This window comes from Chinchilla lanigera, unplaced genomic scaffold (assembly GCF_000276665.1).
Source record: "Chinchilla lanigera isolate Chin_1 unplaced genomic scaffold, ChiLan1.0 scaffold00056, whole genome shotgun sequence".
In the NCBI taxonomy this organism is placed as follows: Eukaryota; Metazoa; Chordata; class Mammalia; order Rodentia; family Chinchillidae; genus Chinchilla; species Chinchilla lanigera.
In genome coordinates, this window is record NW_004955457.1 from 6,640,656 (window position 1) to 6,652,322 (window position 11,667).

At 35.2% G+C, this 11,667-nt stretch overlaps 1 protein-coding gene across 1 annotated transcript in view; it reads right to left on the reverse strand.

The window, feature by feature from the left end:
• Pth2r (parathyroid hormone 2 receptor) overlaps positions 1-11,667 on the reverse strand; it is a 90,364-nt gene that overhangs the window by 56,029 nt on the left and 22,668 nt on the right. Inside the window, exon 4 of the mRNA XM_005397112.1 lies at positions 2,433-2,530. Within this exon, the coding sequence (XP_005397169.1) occupies positions 2,433-2,530 (98 nt within the window). The remainder of the gene's footprint in view (positions 1-2,432; positions 2,531-11,667) is intronic.

Consider the following 11,667-nt stretch of genomic DNA (forward strand, 5'->3'; position numbering starts at 1 on the left):
GATGGGAAAGTAAACTAGTACAACCACCATGGAAATTGGTATGGAGAATCCTCAAAAAACTAAAACTAGAAATTCCACTTGATCTAGCTATTCCCCTTTTGGTATCCTCCCAAATGAATTAACGACATCATATTATTGTGATACATTCATACTCATGTTTACAGAAGCACAGCTTACAATAATTAAATCTTGGAAGTGGCCTATTCGTCCACCAACAGATGAATGAATAAAGAAAACATGGTATTTACACACAATGGAGTACTACTCTGCCATAAACAAGAGCAAATGAGTCATTTCTTAAATATCATTGTTTCTCTGACATGAGAAGACCAATGTATAAAATAATTTAGAGCAAAATAAAAGATCAATAATAGGAAAGATCGAGATAGATCTTTTGCAAATGGAAAGGAGATCAAGCAATGGAGGGAAAAGTAGGAATGGAAAGGAAAGAGAAAGTAAAAAGAATAAAAATGTTTTTTGCACATGTATCAACTCCTCACAATGAATATGATCATTATGTATGGAAAACATGGTAATAATAAAAGGTGACAGAAAATAAATAAAACAAATTTTAAAAGAAAATGAATATTTGAGGAGATAGGTTTATTTAATTAATTTAAATACTACACAATGTACATGATGGAACTCTATATATGTGCTACCAACATAGTACACATATACTGTATATGTGTGTTCTATACATATACTATTTATGGTACTCTATACTTTGTGCTACTCTATAAATATACACAGTCTTTACATATCAGTTTTAAAAAATCTAAATGATTTTAGAAAAGATCATGGACACAGTCATTATTGTCAAAAAGGAAAACAAAACTTTTTAATGAGGTGCCTTGGATTTTTCACTATCAGTTCCAGCCTTCAAAATTCACGTTGTCACTTTTTTGCCTATCCTTTTACAGTATTCTAAGAAAAAGAACATTTTGATATTGGAAAAACATTTTGTTTTTCATTACCTTCTTCTAACCGTTGTAGGACAAAACTCAAAGCCCTCCATGAGGGTCTATAAACCTAGTGCCACAATTCCTACCTTCTTCCTGACCATTCCTAAAAGCTCCACGTGCATGCATGTTCTCTGAGTCTGCTCAGCACCTTTATGCCTCCGTGTCTTTGCACATTCTGTCCCCACCATCAGGAAAATGCTGGTCTTCCCCTCACTACTCAATTCTGCCTCACAGCTCAGTTGTTCTGGGAAGTTTCTTCCTCTTACCTGGGCAGCTCTGCACTGGCTCCTTGGTGTTCCCAATGCCCTACATAGAAATCTGTACTACAGTATTCACACTTCCATAATGATATAATAAGTCAGTTCCTCTGTATAATGTTCATATGATGCTACTTTTCTCTCCCATTAATCTCCATCAATACCAAACAGTCTATCATGCACTAGAGAAAAATCTTAAATAAATGGATTAGTCAGTCAATAAAGAAGTTCTAAATTCTCAAACAGTTAATTTTTCTTGATGTAACACAGGTTTGCAATTCTCTTACCAGGTCTCAAATTAAATCATATCGCAGGTATTGTTTTGGATTTCTGTTCATCTAAGAAGGCACGACTTCATTGCCTTCTCCTCCTCCCAAATGACTGCACACTCCCAAACATAGAGCAAATTACTAGGCACCTCCTCATAGCACTGTTCACATTGTTACTGCTTGTTTTGCCAAATACTGGCATCATAGATCAACTATGAGACTCATGAGCACATGCACCCTCTAGACAATAGTGTCATAGCTCTTTATGGACCATCAAACATTTGTGTTGATTTATATTAAGTCAAATTCAACTGGGCACAAGTTTACAACAAAATCTGAAAACACTGTCTTTTCATGTGCTAATATCAAATAATTTGGAGTTCTTTTGTCCAGTGGCACCAAAATTATTTGGGAAATGTAAATTATTACTGTCATAACTCACTGGACTCTAGGATACTACTTCGTGAGAAATATAGAAGTACAGATCTATTATTAGATATCATGACTTTGACTTAGGTTTTAACTCAAAACCCCTAAATTTGTAATGAAAAATGAATTGCCAAATAATATAATAGCATAAGATTTAATTTAAAATGTCTTGGGCCAGGTGTGGTGGTGCACACCAGTAATCCTAGCACTAGGGAGGCTGACGCATATGTTCAAGGTCAGCCTGGGCTACATAGTGAGTTCAAGGTCAACTGCAAATACGTAGAGAGAAGCCAAAAAAAGAGGTTTCTTAGGAAAAATATTTTGGGGCACAGACTGTGAGATCTTTGTGTCTCCTATGAATAGGAATCAGAACACATCCCTTCATGGACAAAGTGATTAAGAATCACTCACCTAGGGCCGAGGATATAGCTCAGTGGCACAAGCACCTGCCTGGCAAGTGCAAGGTCCTGAGTTCGAATCCCAGTACCAAAAAGAAAAAAAGAATCACTCACCTGAAGTAGCCAATGATGAGAATAGCCACAGCCAAGGAACCAAAGGAGATGGAATAGCCGATAGTGTACAAGATATAAAGGCTTTCAAAGAATTCTTGCTGTAGGGGAAGAGATAGTCACAGATGTAATAGGATTACTTTACTAGGAAACTGGTAAAAAGAGTATGTCATTTTTGAAATGTTATTTATAGTTCTCTTCAGTTTTTTTGGCTGTAATTCATATGCAATAAAATGTACAGGTCTAAAAGAAACACTTTGCTGGGATTTGACAATCTCCGTTCATTTGTGCCCCTTGCTAGTCAAAGTTTCCCACACTCCACACCTTTAGGTAACTACTACTCCAATTTATGTCATCATGAATTATTTCTCTTTGTTCCAGACTTCATATACTATATTCTAGACTGTTTTTAGGCTTTTTAGAACTATATAGTATATTTTCTTTTTATGAACATATTGTTCTGATAATCATCAATGTTATACGTATATACACCAGTACTTTATTCCTTTTTAACTTTTTAAATTTTAAAATGATCGCTCATAAGTGAAACAATGTAGTAAGAAATGTTCCCTGCACACCTCATCCAGTATTCTCCAATGGTTAAATCATGCATACTATCAAAAAAATTGGCATGGGTGTAATGTGCTTATTTCTAGGTCTGTGGCATTTTGTCACATATGTACATTTTTGTAACTATCACTGAAATCAAGATTCAGAACTATTCCATGAGCTCAAAGATCAGCCTTGCCATGTCCCCATACACCTGCATAGTCACTCCTGCTCTTCTGCTTCCCATCACTCCAAATGCCTGACAGCCATTAATGTTTCAAACCGCCATAATTTTGTCATCTCATACTATTCTGTAAGTACAGTCACACAGTTTGAGACTTTTGAAGATTAGCTGTTATGTCCTTGAGAAACTGTTCAAATTATTACACGTATCAATAGTTTGTCCTTTGTTAATGCTGAGGTATATCTACCCTATATGTGTAACTAATGTATATAATTTCATTTAAGTGTTTTATAGATAGTGTACATTTGGGTCCTATTTTAACAGATTTAAAATCTCTGTTAATTGATGTACCTAGAGCATTTATTTTAAATAAATACTGATATGATAAGGCTAAATCTAACATATTTTATTCTCTGTTGTTCCATTTTTCACTACTGTTTTTCTTTCTCATCATCCTATGTTACTTGAAATTTTTTAGAAATATATATTAGAAATATGTTTATATTTTTAGAAATATATATACATATATATACCAGAAATGTGTGTGTGTGTGTGTGTGTGTGTGTGTGTGTGTGTGTGTGTGTGTGTGTAATATATATATATGAGGAGAGAGAGAACTGGGGATTAAGTGCAGGGCATTTGTACTAAGCTACCTCCCCAGCCCTGTTTAAAAAAAATTTTGAGATAAGACCTTGCTAAGTAGCCCGGGCTAAGCTTGAATTAGCAATCCTACTGCCTCAGCGTCCCAGAGTCAGAGGATTCCAGATGTGAGCCACAGGGATGGGCTTAAGGTATCTTTCTTCCAGGTTTTTAAATGCTTATTCCACAGATAAGCACTGGACAGCTTAATGTGGAAACTTTGATCACTGCATTTTCGCCTTTTTTCTTTCCTAATGAAGCCCTTAAAAGTCATTGTTTTCCCTCTAAGCTCTGTTTCAGTTATTTCGCACAATTTTTGATATTTGAGGGTTTTTTAATTTGCTATGGGTGATGTAATTTCCACCTTTTTGTGATTTGTCTCCATACTTTAATTGACTTTTAATTAATCTGTTTGTAGGCAGAGAGCTTTGTCGCTCAATATGTTTTGTCTTGGTGAAACTTTGGCAGATACTTTTAAAGAATAGGAATTTTGCAGTTATGGGGTACAGTACTGTAAATGTCAATTTCATCAAATTGTCTGAAAGTGATCCTGTAGAAAATTGGTGTAATTCTTCTCTGAGTATGATGTTTTAGCCGGGTGTGGTGGTGCATGCCTGTAATCCCAGTACTCGGGATGCTGAGGCAGGAGGATCGTTGTGAGTTCGAGACCAGCCTGGGCTAGAAAGTGAGCTCAAGGCCAGCCTGAACTGCATAGTGAGACCCTGTCTCAAAAAAGACAAAAAAAAATTTTTAAATGAGTATGATGTTTTAAAACTCCAACATGATGAAGTTTGGCAAATTTCTGAATGTACCAGTTCACATTCCCACTCGACAGTTTCTGAGAATTCCTTTTTATCAACGTCCTTTCAAGTTCCTCTCTTTTGTCTTTTTTGGTAACAACATTCTAACAGGCAAATGGTAACCTGTGGTTGTAGTTTTAATGTACATTTTTCTATGATATTAAGTATTTTCTCTTGTACCTCTTGGTCATTTTGAGAAGTGTCTATTTACATTTTTTGCCCACTTTATAAGTGGGTTATTTTTTCTTACTATGGAGTTATCTGCATTCCTTACATATTTCAGATATTAACACCCTATCAGCTGGGCGTGATGGCACATGCTTGTAATCCCAGCACTTGAGAGGCTAAGACAGAAGGTCTCCGGCCAGCCTGGGCTATAGAGTGAGCTCAAGGCCAGCCTGACTGCACAGTGAAACCCTGTCTCAAAAAAAAAGAAAAAAAATCCTATCAGATATATAGATTGACAGTTTTCTGACTCATTCCTTAGGATGTCTCTCTACTTCTGTCTCTGTACTCTGTGAATTGTTTCCATGCTTGTATCTTTGTTATACTTCCATTGTCTACTTTGATTTTATTGTCTGTGCTTTTTGGATCATAGCCAAAAACTCACTGTCCTGATGAATTTCATGGACATTTCATTTATTATTTTTTTCTAGTAGTTTTAATTTCAGGTCTTATACTTAAGTTTTTAATCCAGTTTGAGTTGACTTTTGTACATAGTGTGAGATGAGGGTCTAATTGCATTTTTCATAATGCATATATACAGTTCTTCCAATATCATTTATTGAAAAGATTGTTCTTTCTCCATTAGGTGTTTGTGATACTTTTCAGTGATAGTTCTTTCACTTCCTTGGGTATTTTTCTCCTAATTATTTTATTTTATTTAGTTAATATAAATGAGATTATTTCCTTGATCTTTTTTCTATAAGTTTTTTTTTTTTTACTTAATGTAAATAATGTCTGGTATTTGGTCAAAAATATAAGGCATGCAAAGAAAAAGGAACATATAATCCATGACCATGAAAAATAATCTATAGAATGCCAAAAATGACAGAAATGGAATTAGCAGTCAAGAATTGCAAAACTACTAATAAAAACACTTTAGCTAGGGGTCATGATATAATGAAAGGAGAAAGTAGAAAGAGAACTACCCAAACACCATAGTAATGAAATTGCTCCAAACTACTGGCAAAAGAGGATCTTACAAATATGGAAAAAATACACATTGACCAGAGGAAGGAGGATCACAAGAGACTAGAACCACATCTCTAAAGTACTGGCAAAAAAAAACTATCACTCTGTATTTCCACATACAGAGAAGATAATCTTTCAAAACTGAGGGGAAAAAACCCTGAGAGATTGTTATTTACTACAAAATGTTAAAGAAATTTTTTCAGGCAGAGGAAAGAAATTATACAAAAGGAAATTTGTATCTACACTAAAAATAGTAAATGTTATGAAAAGTAAGACAGTTCTCCTCATTTTTTGACATTTTTAAAAAATAACACTGAAAGCAAAAGTAATTACAAATTGTCAAGAATCGCGATGCCAGAAAAGTAGAGCTAAATTAGCCCTAAGTTAAGGTTGCTGTCGGCCACCATAAGAAGCTTGTAAGAAAAATCTTGAAAAGATAAAAATGATTCCAAGGAACTTAAATACTTAGAAAAATAGCTGTAAACAGAACGCAGTACAATGAGCGCTGAACAACAAAAATTCACAATGCCAAACACCCATACAAATTCACTAGGCGTGTAGCATGTAGAAAAACAAGAATAAAACCAAGAGAAAATATAATCAATAGGAACAGATCCAGAAGCAGCAGAGATAATGGAGTTGGCAGACAAGGACCTTAAAAAAATTTAGGCCACAATGATTAAGATTTTAAAATACAGGACTGTGAGGAATGAGAGGATTTTAAAAGGAGGCTATTGAAATGCTCAACATCTCATCCTGATTATAGCAATGATTACCTAATCGGGTACAGGTTTTTTAACTTTATATTTTTATTTATACATATTTGTCATACATGTTAATCACATTCACCATAGGGAATTGGTATCTATGTATAATATATCTGAATTCTTTCCCCTCCCAGCATTCTTTCCTTGCCCTCCCCACGTACAAAAGCTTTGTTTCCAATTTTTCCTTCTGCTCTCCTTTTCATCCTTTTCCATTCCTTCCCTCCCCCCTCCACCCTCTCTTGTTCCTCTTCTCCTTTGAACATTTTCTTCCTGCTTCTCAAAATCTGCCTTCCACTGTTCCTTGTCTACCCTTTGGGATCCACATACATGACAAATAATGTGATATTAAATTTGTGTGTCTGATTATTTCACTTAAGATTATGGTCTCAAGGTGTATCCATTTTCCTTCAGATGACTCGATTTTACCTTCTTTATGGCAGAACAGTACTCTGTTTTATATAAACACCATATTTTCTTTACCCATACATTGGTTGGTGGACATATGGCTTGTTCCTAAGATTTAGCTATTATAAATTGCACTGCTATAACCATGGGGAAGCATATATCACTGCGGTATGACACTTTTAAATCTTTTGGAAAGATATCTAGGAAGGAAATGGCTGGGTCAAAATGAACCTCTACTTTTAGTTTTTGGAAGAATCTCCATACTGATTTCCATAGTGGCTGTACCAGTTTACACACCCATCAGGAATGGAAAAGGGTTCCTTTTCCTGGAAGCTTCATCAGCATTTGTTATTGGTTGATTTCTTGATGATTGTCATTCTTTCTGGAGTGAGAATCTCAGTGTTGTTTTAATTTTCATTTCTTGAATCACCAGTGATATTGATTTTTTTATATATATTTACCTGCTGTTTGTATTTCTTCATCTGAGAAGTATCTATTCATTTCAGATGCCATTTTTGAATTGAGTTTTCAAATTTGGGGAATCTAATTTTTCTGAGTTCTTTATATACTATATATGCTAGACCTTTGCTTGAAGAGTAACTGGTAATATTTTTTCCCATTCTGTGGGTTGTGTCTTCACTCTGTTTGGTGGTTTCTTTTGTTGTGCAAAAGCTTTTTAATTTGGTGTGATCCCAGTTGCTTCTTTGTAATATTTTCTGTATGATCAGAGTTACATTCATAAAACCTTTGCCTACACCTATGTTTTACCTATCCTATCACTGAGCAGACTTAGTGTTTCTGTTTTAATACTTAGATCTTTGTTCCACTTTGATGTAAGCTTAGTTTATGGTGATCAATATGGATTTAGGTTCAGTTTTCAGGATGTGGAAATCCAGTTTTCTCAGCACTATTCATTTAAAAAAGCTTATTTTTCTTCCAGTGAAGGTGTTTGGCTCCTTTGTCAAACATAAAGTAGCCGAGTATGTTTGGAGTTGTTTCTGTGTCTTCTACTCTGTTCCATTGATCCCCATGTATGGTATGTGTTTGTTTGTTTGCTTCCTTGCTTGCTTGCTTGCTTGTTTGTTTTTTTCTCACTATGGTGCTGTTTTTAACTGTGGAATTGTGTAGTATAACTTTCCTGGGAGTTGTGAAGCCCTTGGCCTTACCTTTGTTGCCCAGAATTATTTTTGGCATTCTAGATCTCTTCTGGTTCCATATAAATTTTAGGATTGTTTCTTTAGTTCTGTGAGATATGCTATTGGTGTTTTAATAGATTGTATTAAATCTCTATAACAGTTTTGGGAGTATGGCCATTTTTGCAATATTGGTTCTGTCTATCTAAGAACAGAGGATATCTTCCCAGTTTATGGTATCCTCTTCAATCTCCTTTTTTTTGAATACTGTAGTTTTCAAAGTATATGTCTTTCACTTCCTTTGTAATGTTGATTCCTAAGTATTTCATTTGTCTTGAGGCTATTGTGGAAGGTATTGTGTTGCTTTCTTGGGAGTTTGTTATTTGTGTACAAGAATGCTACTGATTTTGGTATGTTGACTCTCTATCTGGCTACACTGTCAAATTTATTAATTTTAGAAGACTTTTGGTGGAGTTTTTGAGGTCTTCTCTGTAGAATACCATATTATTAGCAAATAATGATAATTTAACTTCCTTTCCTATCCTTATTCCTTTTATTCTTTTCTCTTGTCTAATTGCTCTGGCTAATGTTTCCAGAACTATGTTGAACAGAAGTGGCGATAGTGAGCATCACTGTCTTGTTCTTGATTTTAGAGTAGAAGATTTCCATTGTTTGATCATTTAGTATGATACTGGCTGTTGATTCACCATAAATGGCTTTTATGAGATTGAGGCCCTTCTATTCTAATTTTCTGTAGCATTTTTAACATGAATGGGTGTTGGACTTTTCTGTGTCTATTGAAATGGTCATGTAGTTTTTGTCCTCAGTTCTGTTAATGTGGTGTATTACATGTATTAATTTGCATTTGTTGAACCCCATCTGCATCCCTGGGATGAATCCTAGTTGTTCATGGTGTATAATCCTCTTGATGATTTTCTGCATTCTGTTTGCCAGTATCTTACTGAGGATTTTGGATCCATGTTCACTAACGAGATTGGCCTATAGTTCTTTCTTTTGGTTGAAACTTTCTCTGGTTTTGATATCAGGGTAATGCTTGCTTCCAGGAATGAGTTTGGGAGTATTGCTTCCCTTTCAATTTCATTAAAAAGTTTGAGGAGTGGTGACATTAGGTCTTCTCTAAAGTTCTTGTAGAATTCAGCAGTGAATCTATTAGGACTTGGGCTTTTCTTTGTTAGTACTTTATTTATTACTTCTTCAGTTTCATTGCCTGATATTGGGTTATTTAGAATCTCTAAATCTCCTTGATTCAGCTTTAGTAATTCATATGTACCTACGAATCTGTCCATTTCTTCTGCATTCTCCATCTTACTGGAGTAAGTTTCTCGATGTAGGTATTGATGATCTTCTGGATTTCTGCGGGATCTGTTCTGATTTTACCCTTTTCATGTCTAATCATATGGACTTGGTTCTTTATTTTTTTTATAAGGTTGGCTAAAGATTTGTCTATTTTATTTAATTTTTCAAAGAAACAGTTGCACAATTTATTGATTCTTTGTATTATTTTCTTAGTCTCAATAGCATTAATTTCTGCTCTGATTTTTATAATCTCCTCCCTCATACAAGCTTTAGGCTTGACTTGCTCTTCTTGTTTTAGAAGCGTGAAGGTCAATATCAGATTGTTTACTTGAGCGTGCTCTGTTTTTCTGATATAGGAATTCACTGCTATAAATTTCCCTCATAGGACTGCTTTCATCACAACCCATAAGTTCTGGTATGTTGTACTGGCATTGTCATCTAATTGTAGAAACTAATTTCTTCAGTTTCATCTATGATCCCTTGGTTGTTCAGGAGTGTTACTTACTTTCCATGTGTTTATGCAGTTATTGAGGTTTCTTTTGCCATTCATTTCCCATTTCATTGCGTTATGATCTGATATGCAGGAAATAATTTCAGTTCCTTTGCATTTACTTAAGCATGTTCTGTGAGCTAGTATGTGGTCTATTTTGGAGAATGTTCCTTGAGCAGCTGAGAATATGTATTTTATTGTTGTGGAATGAAACATTCTGTACATATCTAAGTCCATTTGTTCAAAGGTTTGATTCAGCCCTGATATTTCCCTGTTGATTTTTTGTCTAGTTGATTTATCTGTATGTGACAGTGGGGTATTGAAGTTGTCTACTACAACTGTATTAGTGTTTATCTGATTTTTCATATCAATTAATGTTTGTTTTATGTAGTTGAGTGTGCTGATATTTGATACACCTATATTTATGATTGTTATCTCTTCCTCTTGGACTGTTCCCTTGATAAGGATGCAGTGACTCCCTTTGTCTCTCTTGATCAGTCTTGGCTTAAAATCCACTTTGTCTGCAAATAGCAAACTTTGTTTTTTTACAGATTTCTGTTGTTTTCCATTCTTTGACTTTTAGACTATGAATTTCTTTTTGAGTTAAATGAGCTCCTTGGATGTAACATGTTGTTGGATTTTGTTTCTTGATCCATTCTGCCAGTCTGTGTCTTTGATTGGTGAATTGAGACCATTCACACTGATGGCTATAACTGATTCCATATGAATTTTACCATTATCTTTTCTACTTCCATGGAAAGTGTTTTTGGTATTTCAATAGGGATTGCATTAAACCTATAGGTTGTTTTTGCAATAGTACCACCTTCATGGTATTAGTTTTTACACACAAGAACAAAGGATGTCTTTGGCTTTCATAATGTCCTCTTCAATTTTCTTCAGAGTTGTCAATTTTCACCATAGAAATTTTTCACCTCCCTGATTAGGTTGATTCCTAGGTATTTAACTTTTTAAGCTATTCTAAATGGAATTTCTTTTCTGATTTACTGCTTTAGGGGTTCATTATTGCTATACATGAGCAATATTGAATTTTGTTTTGATTTTGCATTCTGCCATTTTGCAGAATATGTTTATCAGAGCAATATTGATTTTGTGTTATGATTTTGTATACTGTCATTTTGCTGAATTTATCAGAGCAATATTGACTTTGCATTTTTATTTTGTATCCTTTCACATTGCTGAATTTGTTTATCAGATCTAAAAGTGTTCTGATAGTCTTTTGGGTTTTCTTTATAAAGAATTATACCATATGTTAATAGGGATAATTTGACTTCTTCTTCTTCAATTCATATGCCTTCAGTTCTTTCTTTTTTTTTTTTTTTGAGCCTCAGAATTCTCTTTATTGTTGGGATCAATCCGGAGACAAATGGCAGAGATAGAAGACACCCGAGAATCGGTGACCGACTTGGTTTCCATGGTCTCAGGCTCCATCTCCATGACCCTGGAGGCTGGATTTTTGTTCTGAGTCTCCCTCAGGGGAGCCAGCAGCCCCAGAGCCTTGGTCTCCAGGAGGCCTGGCTCACCTTGCATGTCCTGCAGGGAGGACACAGTTGGAGAGGCTGCACCGATGCTGAGGTAGGGGTCCCTGTCATAGTAGCACACATCATCCACACTCTCCAGGGAGGCTGATGGCACCAAGGGAAAGGAGACCTGAGAGGTATAGTCAGTCTGCAGGAAGGACCTTCTTTTCCGAAGGGTCCTGGCGTACTTCTTCACCCCTCCTCTTCTGCTCGGCTCTCTTC